This window comes from Emys orbicularis, chromosome 14 (assembly GCF_028017835.1).
Source record: "Emys orbicularis isolate rEmyOrb1 chromosome 14, rEmyOrb1.hap1, whole genome shotgun sequence".
NCBI lineage: Eukaryota > Metazoa > Chordata > Testudines > Emydidae > Emys > Emys orbicularis.
In genome coordinates this window covers 3,323,449-3,340,689 of record NC_088696.1, presented here as the reverse complement: position 1 = coordinate 3,340,689, position 17,241 = coordinate 3,323,449, and the positions used below count along the sequence as shown (strand labels likewise).

General features: G+C 58.8%; 1 protein-coding gene across 1 annotated transcript; it reads left to right on the top strand.

Annotated features, from left to right (window-relative positions):
• The first annotated feature begins 1,175 nt into the window (after positions 1–1,175).
• LOC135888864 (AFG3-like protein 1) lies at positions 1,176–16,840 on the top strand. The gene is made up of 17 exons (XM_065416659.1): positions 1,176–1,289; positions 2,040–2,127; positions 3,418–3,486; positions 3,938–4,044; positions 6,235–6,384; positions 8,409–8,477; positions 8,858–8,982; positions 9,064–9,334; positions 10,268–10,405; positions 10,929–11,082; positions 11,482–11,589; positions 12,558–12,683; positions 13,810–13,920; positions 15,194–15,309; positions 15,827–16,027; positions 16,152–16,346; positions 16,622–16,840. Exons 1-17 carry the CDS (start codon positions 1,176–1,178, stop codon positions 16,838–16,840), a joined length of 2,361 nt encoding a protein of 786 aa, XP_065272731.1.
• The last annotated feature ends 401 nt before the right edge of the window (positions 16,841–17,241 follow it).

Below are 17,241 nucleotides of genomic sequence, written 5' to 3'. Positions count from 1 at the left end.
CTGTATTTGATCATTTTAATGGAGTGTTGTCATTGCTCGTTTGTTGAAGGAGGGGGCGGTGGGGATCAGGCCAAACGGCTCACTGAGGTTACATGCTGCTGCTGGGTCTGTCATTACTTAACCTGTTGCACTGAAGCCTGGGAAGGAAAGTTCAGTTGCTAATGAACTAAAGACTACAGCATGACTCAGCATTTGCTGGGACACAGATTAACAGAAAGAACAGGAGTACTTGTGGTACCTTAGAGACTAACAAATTTATTAGAGCATAAGCTTTCGTGGGCTACAACCCACTTCTTCGGGGGTTGTAGCTCACGAAAGCTTATGCTCTAATAAATTTGTTAGTCTCTAAGGTGCCACAAGTACTCCTGTTCTTTTTGTGGATACAGACTAACACGGCTGCTACTCTGAAACCTCAGATTAACAGAACTTCCCCTTCCGGCCTTGGCCAGACCAGGATGGCGGGGGGAGGGGGGAAATAGCTTGGCTTGGTTTGGTGACCTACCAACCAGTTCAAGCACACCCTGGGGATGCACTGGTGGGGTGAGCCCAGGCCCCTGCAGCTACATTGTTAGTTGTAGCAGAAATGAAAGCTCAGTTCTTGGCACACTCCCCCTTTGCAGGGAAGCCAGGGGGCACTCCAGGAGATAGCTGGGGTCTGTCTCCAGGGCTGCTGCAATACTCCACCCCACTGCAGTGCAGACATGGGGGGGGGGAGACTAGCTGGGGTCCGTCTCCAGGGCTGCAATCCCCCACCCCACTGCAGTGCAGACATGGGGGGGGAACTAGCTGGGGTCCCCCACCCCACTGCAGTGCAGACATGGGGAGAGACTAGCTGGGGTCCGTCTCCAGGGCTGCAATCCCCCACCCCACTGCAGTGCAGACGGGGGGGGATCCACACTGGACCCCACCGCCTATTGTCCCTGCGCTGGGAGGCCGCTCTGGGCAGGGCCCGCGGGGGTGACGGGAAACGCGGAGCCGTGGGCATCCCGGAACCAAAGGCCCCAGCGCTCGTCCCTACCCGGAATGTCTCACTGGGATCCCGGCGGAGCCTTTCCTGTCCCGCCCCCAGGCGTCAGGTGCTTCCGCCCAGGACGAGGGGCAAGGCGCATGTGCACACAGACTTCGCGGGCGTGAACTCTGCGCATGCGCGTCAAGGCGCGGCGGAGCCGTGGGGAATGGCTCATCGGCTCGCGTCGGGGACTCTGGTGCCGCCTCTCGCTGCCCTATGGCGAGGGGGCTGCCGGACGCACACACCGGCTGGACTCAGGGACCTGGCACCGATCCGGCAGGTGAGAGGTGACTGTTTCTTTTCCGGCATTGTCGTAAAATGTACGGCTCCGTATGCCACTACAAGGGGGCAAACCGTCGCCCTGATGACGTCATCGGCGCGCGCTGGACGCGGTCATGACGTCCCTATGGCTGGAGAGACGCGCTATTCAGGGGGCGTGGTCTGGTTGTTAGGACGGGTGGGAGGAGCGCACAGCCGTGAACGGTGTGAAAGCCCCGCCCCTTGCGCCCTCTGCCCCCCCCCGGTGCTCTGAGGGGCAGGGCCAGGGCCAGGCCGTTTCCTGCTCACCCTCCCATGATGCTCCGAGTTCTCCAGCTGCCCACGGAGTCGCCCAGGGTTGGCGCCCCCCACAGCCAGCGCTGGCTCCATGGACACCAGGCCTGTCCTCTGCCACCCCATCCTGGCTGCCCGGGCACTGAGGCAGAGGCCTAGCTCGGCGCCAAGTCTCCTGGGCCCTGCCCGAGCCGGCACCTAGGGGCTAAGTCGGGGTCCAGCTGAGGAGCTCTGCGCGCAGGACTGGGGAGGCAGGGCCGAAGGTTGCTTTGTGCCTCCTGGCGTGCTGGGTCTGCATGGCTCCTCCTGTCAATTAGAGCAGCCCCAGAGCTGCTCTAGTTTACGCGTGGGCTGCCTGCGGTCCCAGAAGGTAATTGGAGCACAGTAGCGCTCTGATCATTCCAAGGGTGCCTGCCCCCCGAGAGCCAGTTCAGTCCTGTGTCAGTGGTGTACATGAGACTGCTCTTTACTGTTCTAGTGGCCCAAGGGGATCCGCACTCCGCAGCAGGACTATCCAGGGAGCAGAGCATCCGCTTGGCAATGGCTCTGCTCAAAACCACCCAAAGGTACGTGTCTCCAGCAAGGCTACTTGTAGGGCCTTTTGCTTCTCCTAGCTTTCTTGGTGTAGCTGTGGTTGGCAGAGGGATATAGACGTTAAACAAGAAGGGCGCGAATGCAGGCCCCGAGTGAAAGGGGCTTGGGAATGGATTGCAGAACAACCCTGCGCAGAGAGGGTGGGCTGCTGCTGCAGGGCTAAAACAATGGGGAGCAGAGATCTGTTTGAATTCCTTGGGGCAGGGATCGATTTTTTTTATTCTGTGTTTGTACCTCGTCTGGCACCATGGGTCCTGGGCCGTGACTGGGGCTCCCAGGTGCTACCATAATACACCTAATAATGTACATCACTTGGCAGGCCCTGGGCCCATTAATAATAATAATAGCCCCTAGTGATGTTAAAGGGATGCCATCAGCTTAAAAATCACACTTCTGTTTAAGGGTGGGGTTTTTAATATGTGTTTCGGGTAACAGCTGAGGTTCGTGTGGCTATAAATCCAGACAAATTGGCAGGGAGACTCGGGCAGGGGCAGGGCCCAAACCTCACTGTAACTCACTTTCTGCAACTGCCTAGATTCAAACTGCTTGTGGCCCTTTGATAAGTGTTGTGTTGCAGGGCTCTCGCCTGCTGCCCTGATTTATATCCCCACAGAATCACCTCAGGCAGATTCAGTCCACCTCAGGAAGTCCAAGTTAAAACCTGAATGTTGGGGCACCTTTTGTCCAGAACTCCCCTTTGCAGTGGGATAGTAGAAGGTAACCGACGTGAGCTGAGCGAGTCCCTCTTCTGGCTTAGTCTGCATTCCAGCCTTTGAGCCAGAGAATGGGGGGATCCCCCCCTAGAGATCAGGGTATGTTTGTCTGTAGACTTTCAAAGAGTGCTATGCAAGGCATTCCTCTGCGCAGGGACCTTCCCTCTACAGAGGCAGCAACATACTAGCTAGCAGGTGTTTCTTCCTTCCCTTAGATCGATCTGTCCAAGTTAGATCCCAGAAGCAGAGATCTTTCTTGGACAATGCTGTTTGGTAAATAAATGTAAAGCTACATGCTCTAATAATATCTGGTATTGACTATTGTAACCTCCTTCTCTCCAGTCTTGTAGATACTAATCTGCCCCCTGCGGTCCGTTCAAAAGGCTGTCATCAAAATCATTTCCCCTGACCTTTTGGTTTTGGTTTAGCATCTTCCTGGTTTGCCCAGAATCTTTCCCCTATAAACAGAGGGGACTCTTTGACTGCACAGTGTCAGTCCAGTGTCACTGTACCTTTAAATAACCAAAACACAATCACTTTCTCTCTAAGGCTTTGAGAAGTATTTTAAGAAGAATGGAAAAAGTCCCGGCCCAGCAGAGGATGCTCACCAGACTAAAGGTAAACAGTCCCAAATCCTTCAGGGCTGGTCCTAAGGTTTTATAAAGATGCTCAGGAGTGGGAGAGTGTTAGTGAGGGGCTGGATAGCGATTGCTACAGTGTGCATGTGTGTGCCTAAAATACCCTCATGACCATGAGTCAGTACGTTTCCCCACCACCACTACTCTGAGAATTCAACCCTTGTCATGACACCCAACTCTCTCTGCTCTTCTAGTCCTGCTCACCTCAGTTCAGATCTGTAAAATCCCCGTTGCGCTGTAGGATTCTGAGTACAATTGGCTTTATCTCGCTTGCCCTGTCTACCTCTTTTTAAATATTTTTTAATTAGACCTTCCAAACAGGGCTGGCTTATTTAATAAATGGGCTGGCTGTTCGGCATGTGAATGGGATGGGGAAATTGGGCTCTCTTCAAAGCCAATTGTCTGTCTTAATGCACCTTTCTTTTCCCTAGGCCTCCCTGATCCAAAAGATCTCGGTCATGGGGGAAATGGCGGAGGAGGTGGCGGCAAGAGAGGAGGGAAGAAGGAGGATTCTGGGTGGTGGAGGCGCGTGTGGAAGGTCTGTAGCTCTGTTATAGGGGCAGTGATAATTAAGGTTCCAGGAGGATTATGTCCCTTTGTTCGTTCCAAAAATCAGTCTCAGTCCTCACAGGTTCATCACCCTGTCTCTTGCAGGGCAGACTGAATTGTCTGGAAAGTCGCACGTAAATCTCTTTATTAGTTTAGTAGTTCAAGTGGCTCCCTGTTTGCAGTGTAAATCTGCTGTCTGGCTCTTCCTTCAGATCGCTCCAGCTTAATGTTCACCACAGTCACTCGCCGTAACCTTCAGTTTGGATCCTGTGTCAGAAATGTTTCTGTTTGTGCCCCAGCAGCAGCCATGGGAATACAAAATCGATCGCAAGCCGCGGATATAATATTCCACAGCAAAGCCCATACAGGGCTGCAGCGGCGCGCCAGCTTTCTCCAGCAGAGCTCGAGCCTGGCACCCCAGCAGTCTTCGTGTGCCCACCCGCACAAGTTGCCTGGGGCACCAAGCTGCTAGCCATGCAGAGAGAATGTGTTCCCCCGTGTAGTGCAGTGTGTGCTTGCTTCAGCTGGGTCAGCACCAAGGGGATGTGAAGGAGCTGTGAGCCAGCCCCCTCCCCCCCCTCACCACCACGCATGCACACCCCCCCGGACAATACCTACAGCATAGGGTGGTCTCCCCGGCAAGTGCAGAGGATCGCCTGGTGTGAGGGGAGGAGGGCACGTGGCTGGGGTGTTCCATTGCCCAGCTAACTCAGTGGGCCTTGCTGGCAGCAAAAGGCAGTTCCAGCCAAGGCACAAGTTAGGGCAGCCTCGGAGGGTTAGGAGGGTACATGGGTCCCCTTGTCTGCCCTGCACTGGGCTCAGCACCAGCTCAGGGAAGAATTGGGCCAGCAGTGCTCAGCACGTAAAGGCTTTCCTGCCCATCAGACTCCCTGCTCCTTGTGTTGGTTTGGTTTTTAAAAACTAGACAATTCCTCTACGCAAACGTAATTAACTCAGGGTTAAGGAAGCTGAAATAGCCACATAACCCTTACGTACCATGCCTACCTATAGCATTGCCACTGAAAATACCCAAGCACTGAAGAGACAGGAAATGAGTGATGCCAGGAAATGTGACCTTGGCTAAGGACAATATCCATGTGAAAACTCTACAAATGCCAGGGAGAACCTTAGTGCTGGCCCACAGCCCAGACTCACAAGTGTGGGACATCTGGATTGCAAGAGTCTGTTAGCCTGTCCTGTAGGGCAGGGCGAAGGTGGTGGTTGGAATGTGTAGGGTGAACTTTCCCCTCAGGATAGTGGTGAATTGATAGAATATTTATATGAATGATCTGAACTGGTCATTTCCTGTCGGTAATACGTGGGTATTTTAATGACAGTGCTGTAGTTAGATAAGTGACATAAGTCACTAATTGCATCAGCTTCCTTATTTCCGAGTCATTGGGGTTTCTTGTGAGGATTACAAACCCTTTTGCTTTTTGCCAAAAGTAACTACAAACGCTGCAGAATTTCTCTGTTGGAAGGAGCTCTGCTTGCCAGGATCTAGGGATAGTTTTTCTTTCGGGATTAACATTAGCTCTGTGAGAGGGTGGGGCAAGGGGCTACCTTGGAAGGGAGGCATGAATAAGCCACGTGACACACAGGTGGCTGCGGGCTGAATGCAGCCCAGAGCCAGAGGTGTGGTTAGTGAAGACTGTGTGTTCCTCCTTGGTCCGAGTGGCCAAGGCATGCTGGGGCCTGTACTCGGCAGGCCACACCTCCATGTTCGAGGTGCAAATGGTTGGCGTTTGGTTGGGCAGTATGACAGATCAGTGCCCAGGCTCTCAGCGGGCTGCCAGCATGCCCCTTCTCAGGCAGACTCTGGGGGCCCAGGCCCAGCTGCACAAGTGCAGGTATTGACTCCAGTCTGACGCACTAGGCTCCCGCTCTACGTGTGAGCACTCCGTGTAGACACAGGCGCCGCGCTCGGAGATCAGGGTGGGGCTGCGGCACAGATGCACTGGCTGTTCTTTGCAATTGGAGCAGTCCTGCACCCCTTTCAAACCTGCTGTGCCAGCAGCCTGCACTGAATCGTTCAGTAGCACTGTAGGGCTGGCCGTCGGCAGGGGGCAGCAAGGAACTGGCGGTTGCTCCCAGGCTAATTCTGAATGTTGGATGTTTATTTCCCGGTTGGAATCAGGCTGCTGACTTGTAGCATTCTTTTCCTTTCCTCCCACCCCAGGGAGAGTTCCCCTGGGATGACAAGAACTTCTGCTACCTGGTTGTCATGGGGGCAGGTGCTGCCGTGGGATTCCTCTCTTTTTTTTGGCAAGATCCTGGCAGAGAAATCAACTGGAAGCATTTTGTCCATTACTACTTGGCTAGAGGATTGGTGAGGAAATGTCGTCTGTGTCTGTGTGTGAGAGAATGGCTTTCTCCTGGCTCATTGTGCACGTTTTCCCCATTTGTCCACTTGTGACTAGCATGGCGCTTGGGTTACCAAGTTGCCTCTGAATCCTGCTGACTCCGGGCTGGGGGAGACCACCCCCAGAGGGCCTCTGGAAAGCAGGGACTATTCGGGCACCATTCGGAGGCTGGAGTCAGGGGGCAGCTTCTGTTTTGATCAAGGAGAGCCCCGTTATCAGAGCATGGGCACCCCCATTCCTCACTCCCTGCCAATTGTTCCCAGAGGACTGGGTGTTACACGTCAACTGATCCTGTGCGAGGGCTCCCACACGAGCCCTGGGCTGCCCTTTACCTCTAGCTTCACAGCAGAAGCATGTGACTTGCAAGGCCTTGTGTGCCTTGTGCCAACTGCCTCGAAATCCTGGGCAAGGTCCCTGGGTTCTGCAGCCTCTGGTGGAAGTTCTGCAGAAGCTTCATATCCCCGGAGGGGAGGGAGGTATTGAGTTAATAATGAAGTCCCTGCCAGAGCCTCTGTTGTTTTATTCTGACTTTGTTTATTTTATGCTGTCTCCAAAATTTCAGTTTTCAGTGTGGCACACGTTGCCATCCTTAGGTTTCAGAGTTAACACCTCATTAATAACGGGGTGGTTTGTACTTCCGAGTCGTTGTTTTAGGCTTTCTGCAGACTCAGGCAGGCATCTCTGTGTCCATTTATGCTTGGTTCATGTTGTCCAGCGTTTCACCACAACTATGAGGTCTAGAAGGGTGTCATGTCTCTGCGTGTCTGTCTAAGGAAGCAGAGATTCTGGAGCTCACTTCTCCCATCCGTTCTTACCAGGGGAGCCCCAGAGCACTTGTGGCCGCCAGTGCTCCGGGCTGGCCACAGAATACATCGGGATAGTGGGGGCGTCTGGGTTGCTGTAGGAGCCTACCTTAAAGTTAGCGTATTATGTGAACCAACGTCCCCCTGACTGTTCCCTGGAGACTGGCTCTGTGCCCTGCTGTCTCGGGCCCCAGTAATGATGGGAAGCCCTAGGTGGGGCTGTCTGCGGGTATCTCTCAGCAAGGCAGCCCATGGAGACTTCCCCAGACCTGTGTCCTGGTGCTGCTCTGCTGTTTGGCTGGGACCCCCTAGCCACGCCTGTGTAACTGCCTTTGCTGCCCGCTCCACGGGCTGCTGATGCCGTTCCGCGTGCCATTTGGCTGGTCCCTGCTGAGGTGCTATTGGGATTGCTGCTGGATGGACACAGCTCAGTGTATGTCATGGCTGGTGGGATGAGGACAGCCTGAGCCTATTACAGGGACTCCGCCATCTGTGTAGCGTAGACCCCACCCCTTTCTAGTGGGGTTGGTTTAAAAGGACTGTAGCCTCTGGCTCCCAGCTACCCCATGGTGTCTGGTAAATACTCCCAGTAGAGCAGCTGGGGCTCGGCTGTGTGATCGGGGGCTGGCTGGCCGGGCCGGGGCAGGGGCTGGGCTGTGTGATCGGGGGCTGGCCGGGGCTGGGGCTGGGCTGTGTGATCGGGGGCTGGCTCGCCGGGCCAGGGCTGGGGCTGGGCTGCGTGATCGGGGGCTGGCTTGCCGGGCCGGGGCTGGGGCTGGGGCTGGGCTGTGCGTTAGTGGGCTGGCTCGCCGGGCCGGGCCTGGGGCTGGGGCTGGACTGTGTGATCGGGGGCTGGCTGGCCGGGGCGGGGGCTGGGCTGTGTGGTCGGGCGCTGGCTGGGGCTGGGGCTGGGGCTGGGGCTGGGCTGTGTGATCAGGGGCTGGCTTGCTAGGCCGGGGCTGGGCTGTGTGATCGGGGGCTGGCTCGCCAGGCCAGGGCTGGCTCTTGCAGAGAGAGATGGGGGCTGCCTCCCAAAGTGGCCTTTTTGTACTACACCCGGAGAGGCCCGTGCTGAACAGCCTGCTGTCCTCTACTGAACGCCTCCCTTTAGCACCAGCCTCCCTGAGAATGCAGATTGCTCGTCTTCTAGTGAGGGGCTGTACCCATCGCCTGTCTGTCTGTCTTAGGTGGACCGTCTGGAAGTGGTGAACAAACAGTTTGTGCGCGTGGTCCTCGTGCCGAGTGTGAGCTCAGAGGTAATGGGATTGTTTTCTAGTTGTGGGGGAGGAGGGGTCTTGGCACACAAACAGAACTGGGGGAGGAAAGGGAAGCCCCCAGGCGAGCATGCCCCATACTGAGCCCCACGGCACAAGCCGGGCTGCTGGGGCCACAGTGGAGGCAGCACACGCTCTGCGAATTGCTGTGGTGCCCGGCGGGGTCGAGAGGTCTCTGATGCAGCTGCCCTGTGACATAGCTCCGTGTGCGTGCTGGGGCAGCACGTGTGTGTGGCAGGCAGGGGGCAGCGCTTGGTCCTGCTGGTGGCTTGTTGGGCCCAGCCGGGGATCCTGCCCACGGGTGGGGGGCGGAGGCCGATGCAGCAACTGACTGGCTCTGGGTCTGTCCCTGGTCCCTGCAGAGGTACGTCTGGTTTAACATCGGCAGCGTCGACACGTTTGAACGGAACCTGGAGACCGCCCAGCTGGAGCTGGGAATGGAAGGCTCCCAGCAGGTGGCAGTGATTTACACCAGGGAGAGTGACGGGTGAGTGCCAGCGGGGGGAGCGGCTGGCTGCGTGTGCTCTGCTGCCCTGTGACACTGGCTTGTGCTTCTCTCCACTCCCAGCACATTCCTCATGAGCATGGTGCCCATTCTGCTGCTGGTTGGCTTCCTTCTGTTCACTCTGAGACGCGGGCCAATGGGAGCCGGGCGCGGAGGACGAGGGGGCGGGCTCTTCAGCGTTGGCAAGACGACGGCCAAGATCCTGAAAGACAACATTGACGTGCAGTTCCGAGACGTGGCCGGCTGCGAGGAAGCCAAGCTGGAGATCATGGAGTTCGTGAACTTCCTGAAGAACCCCAAACAATACCAAGACCTGGGCGCCAAAATCCCAAAGGTGCCATCTCAGAGGGAGGGGTGGCTGGGAACCTCAGCTGAGCAGTTGGAGCGCTGTCCTGGGCAGTTTGGAGCGCTGTCCTCTGAGCAGTCCAGGTCCCTGAGCGGAGCTTTGTGACTAACGGAGAAAAGAGCGAGGAAAGGTGGGCCCAGCGACCGGCAGAGGGCAGCTCGCCCAGACCCGTGCTGTGTCCCAGGCCTGAGCCGTGCTGAGCAAGTAACTCAGCCTACCAGACGGGTTCCCTTGCTGCAGACAGTGGGGCATGGTGCGGAGAGGGGTGCTGTGTGCACAGCACCGCAGGGGGCGCGGACGCTTTCACAACTGTGCAGCGGGGACGCTTGTGTTACAAGCTGCCCGGATTCCAGCGCTTTGCAGTGCCTCTGGCCACTTGCGCATTTAGTCACTTCTCTTTCCCCCCGGGATGTATATTCGTTACCATGGGGACAATGATGTCATTGGTGTGGGCAGGGCTTAGTGGCACCTGTAAGTGCTGGTGAATGTGATATTTTGAGGTGTAGGAGGCACCAGGGTGTGCCCAGTGCAAGGCGTGGGGGGTGTCCCCCCTACATGGGGAAGGGGAGGTGTAGCAGGCGCCTGTGGACACACATACACACAGACTGCCTCGTTAATGCCGCGGTTCCCCTCGGGCCCTGTGGCTCAGCGCTGTCTGGTGATACTGGAGCCCTGTGTGCTGGCAGTGCTGGACTCTCCCGACACGCTGCCAGGCTCTGTCCCTGTCCTGCGGGCCAGGCCTGCTATGAAAGTGATTCTAATGGAGGCTGCTGGGAGGGACCCAGTCCCCAGACATGCCCCGAGCCACCGGGTGACAGGGCGCTTGGAGCAGCCTTGCCGGCGTTGCTGGCAGCAGGTTTCTGACCATCAGCCCTGCCGATGACCCCATGCTAGCGCTGGTCTCCGTTATCTCTGCTGCAGGGCGCTGTGCTCACGGGCCCGCCGGGCACCGGGAAAACCCTCCTGGCCAAAGCGACGGCGGGAGAAGCCAACGTTCCCTTCATCACGGTGAACGGCTCGGAGTTCCTGGAGATGTTTGTGGGCGTGGGGCCCGCCCGGGTAAGTCTGCGGCAGCGAGGCTCATGAGGGCTCCCCAGAATGTTGTGCCTCTGGGGGGGGCGCGAGTCCCTTCTGGGGGGGTCATCTCTGGTGCTGGAGCTAGACGGGGGTGGCTCCTAGCTGCCACGAGAGCCTGGGGAGCAGTGGGTCTCCCAGGCGGTGGGCGGGACAGGCGGGGAGCCGGGCTCCAGATTCTCTTCCAGTACTGGCTCGTGTGAGCCCCCTCGGCTCGTTGGTGCTGCATGCACTGCACAGGCTGCTGGGCCGGGGCTGTGGCAGGTCTCTGCAGGCCCTGCCTGGAGCCCCTGGGAGGGGTTAGCCTGGTGCTGTTGTCTTCCTCCCATCTCAGCCCTGGCGGGAGTGCCCCAAACCAGTCGCTCCTTCTCTGAGGACAATGGTGCTGAGAGGATGACTGGCTCTGCAGAGCCCCTGCTGAGTCCCGTCCCTGCGGAAGGGCAGTGGCCAGTGGGGGCCTGTCCGGAGCCTTGGAACCCCTGCGACCCATTGTGTGTGGCTGTTTCAGGTTCGGGACATGTTTGCCTTGGCCCGCAAACACGCCCCCTGCATCCTGTTTATCGATGAGATCGACGCCATCGGCCGGAAGCGGGGCCAGGGGAACTTCGGGGGGCAGAGCGAGCAGGAGAACACCCTGAACCAGCTGCTGGTCGAAATGGACGGTGAGTGAGCAGAGAATCCTAGAATCTCAGGGTTGGAAGAGGCCTCAGGGGGTATCTAGTCCAACCCCCTGCTCCAAGCAGGGCCAACCCCAACTAAAGCAGCCCGCGGCAGGGCATCAGGGCGCTCCTTAGAAACTCGGGTGCTGGGTGCTCCCAGACACGCCAGGGCGAGGGGTGCTGCACAGCTGCTCAGAGACTGGGTAGTGGCTTATGCTCAAAGCTAGTGAAAACAGAAGGTCTGGCTCGAGCAGTGGAATCTGTCTAGCCTTCTGGGCCCACACAGCGAAACAGCTGTGAGCCCCTCAGAGCCTGCTGGGAAGTCCAGGCCCTCCCAGTCTCCTGTGCATTTTGCTTTCTCCCCCCGCCGATACCTGTGTGACCTCCTCCCACTCTGTTTAGGGTTCAACTCCAGCATCAACGTGGTGGTGCTCGCAGGAACAAATCGCCCAGACATTCTGGACCCTGCGCTGCTGAGACCGGGGCGCTTTGACCGTCAGATTTACATTGGTAATGCCTGCCACGCCTAACCCCGGCAGATTCTGCCCTCCTCCCTTGCTCCCCAGCCGAGACTTGATCATTAGCGGTAGAGAAAAGAACGTCCTGCCCTACCGCTGCTAACGCTGCCTTCGGAAAGCCGGGGACTGGCGGCTGAGCCAGTGAGTGTGGGGTGGGGAGATCTGGTGCCTCGCCTGGCGTAGGGAGCCTGCTGTCCCGGGGAGCAAATTGAATTTCCCCCAGCTTGGCTGGAAGTTGCAGTATCATCTGGCCTCTGTATAAACATGGAGTTCCATGATAGTTGCAAGGAGTGGGGGGAGCCCAGCGGGGGTTAATGTGAAGCGGGCAGGGCTGGAAGCAAGACCAGCCCGGGCTTGATAGATCTGCAGGCCCCTGTGGTGGGGTGTGAGAGATCCCAGTGCCAAAGGTGGCCATTAGCAACACTGGTGCCACCTTGGCTCATACGCTGCATGGGTCTCTGGACAGCGGCTTGTGGGACTGGGTGCTCTAGCTGTCCTCGGGCAGCTGCTGTTGTAAACAGGCCTTTGCCACTAGGCAGCCCAGCCTGGCAAGTGTCACTGGGGGCGTTCTGTGCACCTTCAAGTCCCCCAGCCGTTTCCGAGTGATCCTGGCTGTGTGCTGTCGCTGTGGGGCTGTTATGCAGCTGCTGCATTCCCCGTCCGTGGGGTCTCTGCTGCGATCTCTGCACGTTGTGCGACGGGAGGTGCTCTGGATACAGGCATCGCTGTCCTTGCAGGGAAACAGGGACACTTCCAGGCGGTTGATTGTAAATAAAGATGGCTGTGAGCGTTCTCTCCAGTAACAACCTGGGGCAGAAAAGGCCCCTGATCTAGTGAGTCCAGTGTGGCGAGGATACCAGTGTGGTGAGGAGAAGACGTCCCTCTGGAGAGCTTGTTTGGCAGTAGGAGCCCTGCATTATTCATTTCTGAAACAGCCTCTCTGACTCTGTTCCTGCCCAGGTCCGCCTGATATCAAAGGCAGAGCATCCATCTTTAAGGTCCACCTCCGGCCCCTGAAACTGGAGGAAAGCATCAGCAGAGATGCCCTGGCTAGGAAATTGGCTGCATGGACTCCACGATTCACTGGTGTGTGGCAGGGAAATACCAAGCGGGAGGAGGCGTGGGGGAGGGAGCTGTAGCAATTGGCTGCGCTGCTGTGAAACAGCTCGGGGGTGGGAGGACAGATGCCAAGGGGCTCTGGAAGTACCTAGACAGAGCAGCTGTGAGCCCCCTGCCGTTATGGACAGGTCTGGAAATGGTAATGAGCTGCACAGTAAATATTCACTGCAGCCTTCCAACCCCTGCAGGGTTCACTGGAGTCGCTGCTTTCTTCTCCGTCTCTGCTGCAGAGGGCTGAGTTAGCACGTCAGCGTGCCGCCCCCGTGACGGAAGGCAGCCAGGCCTCGCTCTGCTCTGCAGGACGGCAGAGGGATCCCAATGCTGCCCCACATTCTCTCGGTCTTTGCCCCGTTTCGGCTGTGAATGGGACCGTCCCCACTCACTGGTCCTTCCCCAGCGGGGTGTGACCTGTGCACACAGGCGGGAACGAGAAAGCTGCGGTGCTGCTAGGCCAGAGGACTTGCCTCTGCTATCCCTGAGCTGTGTTCATATGCACCACTCTGTACAGAGCGCCCCCCTCTGGATGCTCGAGGGAGGGCAAATGTCAGCAGCTCTTAGACTGCAGGGCATGGGAAGATCACTGGCTGGGGTCAGGAAGGAAACCCCTTCCCCAGGAATAGCACTGTGCAGTCAGGTGTGCTTTGTGGGGATTGGAGCCGGGATACCTGAGCAGAGGGGCCTTGGTCTGCCTGGCGGGTCCTGCTGCTGGAATTGTGCTGGGAGGGCGGCGGGAGCCTGTTAACCTGGCGGGGGAGGGCAGCTCTGCAGGCACCAGCGAGGTGGGTGACTGAGGAGTCCAGCGCCCTCTCTCTGAGGGGACTTGGGGTACAGCAGGGGATTCAGCCAAGCCCCATGTTCCGAGTGCCTCCTGTGCCCAGGAGCCCAAGCGCTGCACCGGCGCCGGGTTCACTGCGCGACACCCAGAGCCCATGCAGCCTGGGGGACGCTGGTCAGCTCCTTTGGCGCCCCGTGCCGCAGAGGTAGCGCTCGCCCTGCTGGCCGTGGCTGGGGGGCGCTCGAACTGCCTTGGCTGATCCGGGCTCTTGACGTGTGCATGGGGACTAGGCTGGTGGCGTGGCCCTCCTGTCCATAGGTGCTGACATCTCCAACGTCTGCAATGAGGCTGCCTTGATTGCCGCTCGCCACTTGAAGCCCTCTGTCACCGAGAAGCACTTTGAGCAGGCCATCGAGAGAGTCATCGGGGGTGAGGCCAGCTCGGAGCTCTGCTGGGGGGCGCGGCTGCAGGGGGTTCTGGGAACCACGCAGGGCGTGGCTGGCTGCTGCAGTTTGCTTTGGCCCCGCGCACAGCCCAGACTGCTCAGCTGCTAGAGCACAGACTGACAGAAGGCTCAGGGCTCCTGCTGAGGCTGCCGGACGATGCGCTAGGCAGCGTGGGGTTCTCCAGGGCCCTGGGGCTCAGCCCAGGTTCACCTGCTGGTCGGGCCCTGCTCCCAGCTGAGGGGAAGGAAGAGTCTTGGGGAGATGCCCAGGCACTTCTCCTAGGGGCCGTTACTGTGGGGGAGCCGCCTGTGGGGCTGTCAGGAAGGCGACTCTGTGTCCCCTGTACTCGGCTTAGGGGTGATGGGCCCCCCTCCCACACACACACACAGCCTAGGAGCTAAGCTGAGCACACTCCTGCTAGCCTGAGAACGCAATGGGTGGGTCCCTGCAGGGCAAGGGGAGCGGCTGCAGAGCTTCCCAGGCGTGGCCCGAAGAGCCACGTGCTCCCTGGGGAGTCTCAGCCAAGCAGCTGCAGCTGCTGGAGGAGGCTGGGGAGCTGGAATGAAAAGCACCGCGTTTTCCCCAGGGGATGGAAAGCAGCAGGGCTGCTGAGCCGTGTGCAAACCCCAGTGCTGCCCCCGTAGCCCGCTGCAGCCTCAGCCTGCTGAGCAAACGGTCGTGCAGCTCTTGGGCCTGCAGCGGCTTGGAGCAGCGATGCCAGCCATCCTGATGGGCTCGTCTCGCTCCGCTCCAGAGCTTGGCCCAGCCCCGCAGAAGAGGTGCTCGTGAGAATTAACGTTCCAGGTCCCTTCCTGCGCTCCTCGTCTTCCCGTCCTCCCACGCGGCCGGGGGTGTGCAGGGGTTCCTTGTCTCCCTCCTGTGGCCCCTCCAACCAGCACAGCATCAGCTTACCTCCCCGGCAGCGCTGTGAACTCCTAACCCCTGAGCTTGTGTTCTAGAAACCCACCACACGGAGCTGGGCAGCTCCCATGGCCAGGCACATCCCTCTAGGGGGCCAATACCGCCCCCGAGCCTAAAGAGCAGGCTGGGCCTTGGGAATCGTCCCTAGCCAGCGAGCCAAGGCCCCAGGTGCTGTCCCTGGCTCGGAAAGGAGGGGAGTGGGGTTCTCCCTGCTGGGTGTTGTGGACACCGCTGGGTTTGTTTCACTGGGGCAGGGGGGCTTTCTGGCTCCCACTACAGGGTCCGGTACCTCGGCTCCCCATGAGTGCCACTGACTCTCCCGAACCTGTGTCCAGGTCTCGAGAAGACGACCCAGGTTCTGCAGCCGAACGAGAGGACCACAGTGGCCTATCACGAAGCTGGGCATGCTGTGGTGGGATGGTTCCTGGAGCACGCTGATCCCCTGCTGAAGGTTTGTGTCTAGTCTGCTCCCCCTTCCCAGTGGCAGCCTGACGGGACTTTCCCATTGCTCTGGCCTTGAGCCTGGCGGATCTGGAACTTCACAACATGTCCTCCCCAAGCGTGACTGGCGAGGGGCTCGGGTCAGGATGAGGAGCCAGCAGCTGGCGGGGGGCTCTGTTGGCTGGATTATACCCTCGGGGCCAGACAGCCGTGGAGGCTGTTGAACATTTCTGTTTCGGTTGTACCTCAGGCCACCCTGCCCTGGAGGAGAGCACCCCTGGGTGCTGGGCACCACACAGGCAGCGTTCCGGGCCCCTCCCTTGCCCTGACTGTCTGCCGGGCTGTTCTGCAAAGAGCATGCTCGCGCTCAGGCCCCGTCCTGGCCAGCTCTGGCGTCTCCGGATAAAAGCTGAGCCCCAGGGGTGCTCCCAGCATGCTGGCCAACATTCCCTCTCGCAGGGAGATTCTAGAATCCGGGAGCCGTGGCGGAGGGGCCGGTCTGTCACCAGGTGTCTCGTGTCTTGCAGGTGTCGATCATCCCCAGGGGCAAGGGGCTGGGCTACGCGCAGTACCTGCCCAAGGAGCAGTACCTGTACACCAAGGAGCAGCTGTTCGATCGCATGTGTATGATGCTGGGTGGCAGGGTAGCTGAGCAGCTGTTCTTTGGGCGCATCACCACGGGCGCTCAGGACGACTTGAAGAAGGTGACGCAGAGCGCCTACGCCCAGGTAATGCCCAGAGCAAGGAGCATGTGGCTGGCACCGTGCTGCCAGGTGTCTCTGCCCGGGGGATGGGAATGGCTCAGCTCGTCCCCTGGGCGCTAGCCAGCTTAGTGGGGCTGCTCTCTTCCAGATCGTCCAGTTTGGGATGAGTGACAAGCTGGGCCAGGTCTCCTTCGACTTCCTGTGGCAGGGTGAGCTGCTCACAGAGAAACCATACAGCGAGGCGACGGCCCAGCTGATAGACGAGGAGGTCCGAAGCCTCATCAACTCTGCATACGAAAGAACCCGGGAGCTACTGACGCGGTGTCACGACCAGGTGGAGAAAGTACGTGAACGGGCCCTGGTCCGTGCCCCAGCAGGAGCCAACCCAGGGGCCTCTGGTGGCCCAGTTGCACTATCAGCAGCTGGATGGTTAGCTCCTCCCACACTGGCATGGGACACCCGGAGGGGAGGGGAGCGGAAGAGATGGGTCTGTCTGTCACCCTGACGCACAGCATGCTGGAGTATTTGCCTGTAGGGAAGTGTGCACCGTGCGGCAGGGAACGTGCAGAGGCTGGAGGGCTGAGGAATCGGGCTGTGATGATTTTATTTTCCCCACAGGTAGGAAAGCGTCTCTTGGAGAAAGAAGTGCTGGAAAAAGCGGACATGGTTGAATTGCTGGGCCCCAGGCCCTTTGCAGAGAAATCCACCTATGAAGCGTTTGTAGAGGGCACCGGGAGCTTGGACGAAGACACCTCCCTCCCAGAGAGCCTGAAGGACTGGAACTGCGAGAGAGATGAGGAGAGCCAGGAGGAGAGAGCGCAGGAGAGCACCTCCTAGCAGTGAGAGCCAGCTGGGGAGGACGGTGCCCGAGCTGCTGCCAGCCCTTGCCGCTGGGTGGGCGCCGGTCCCCAGGGACCCTTTCTGTGTGCATCTCCCGGTGGTAATGCTGACACCGGACAGAGCCGTCCAGGAGGCTGGAGCAGGAGCGAGGCTAAGTCTGTAAATAGGAACAGCAGGCAAGGCCCCTGCTCTGCCATGGAAGGGCTGGTGCACTGGCTTTCCCTCTGAAAGCTGCAGGTCCCGCCCTCTCCTCTCCCCGGTGCCAGCCTCGGGCCTGGCTGGCTGACACAAGGGCTCTGGCCGCACCCGGTCACGACAAGTGCCCGTTCCTACTGGCGGGTACAGCAGCTGCTTTCCTGGTGCTCATGGCCCAGTCTCCATGGGCCTGTTCAGTCTGT

Excerpts from the sequence above, each read along its gene's own strand:
- LOC135888864 (XM_065416659.1), top strand. The coding sequence starts at position 1,176 with ATGGCTCATCGGCTCGCGTCGGGGACTCTGGTGCCGCCTCTCGCTGCC. Across the intron at positions 8,478-8,857 it reads TGCCGAGTGTGAGCTCAGAG|AGGTACGTCTGGTTTAACAT; the intron begins GTAATGGGATTG and ends TGGTCCCTGCAG. Across the intron at positions 13,921-15,193 it reads CATCGAGAGAGTCATCGGGG|GTCTCGAGAAGACGACCCAG; the intron begins GTGAGGCCAGCT and ends ACCTGTGTCCAG.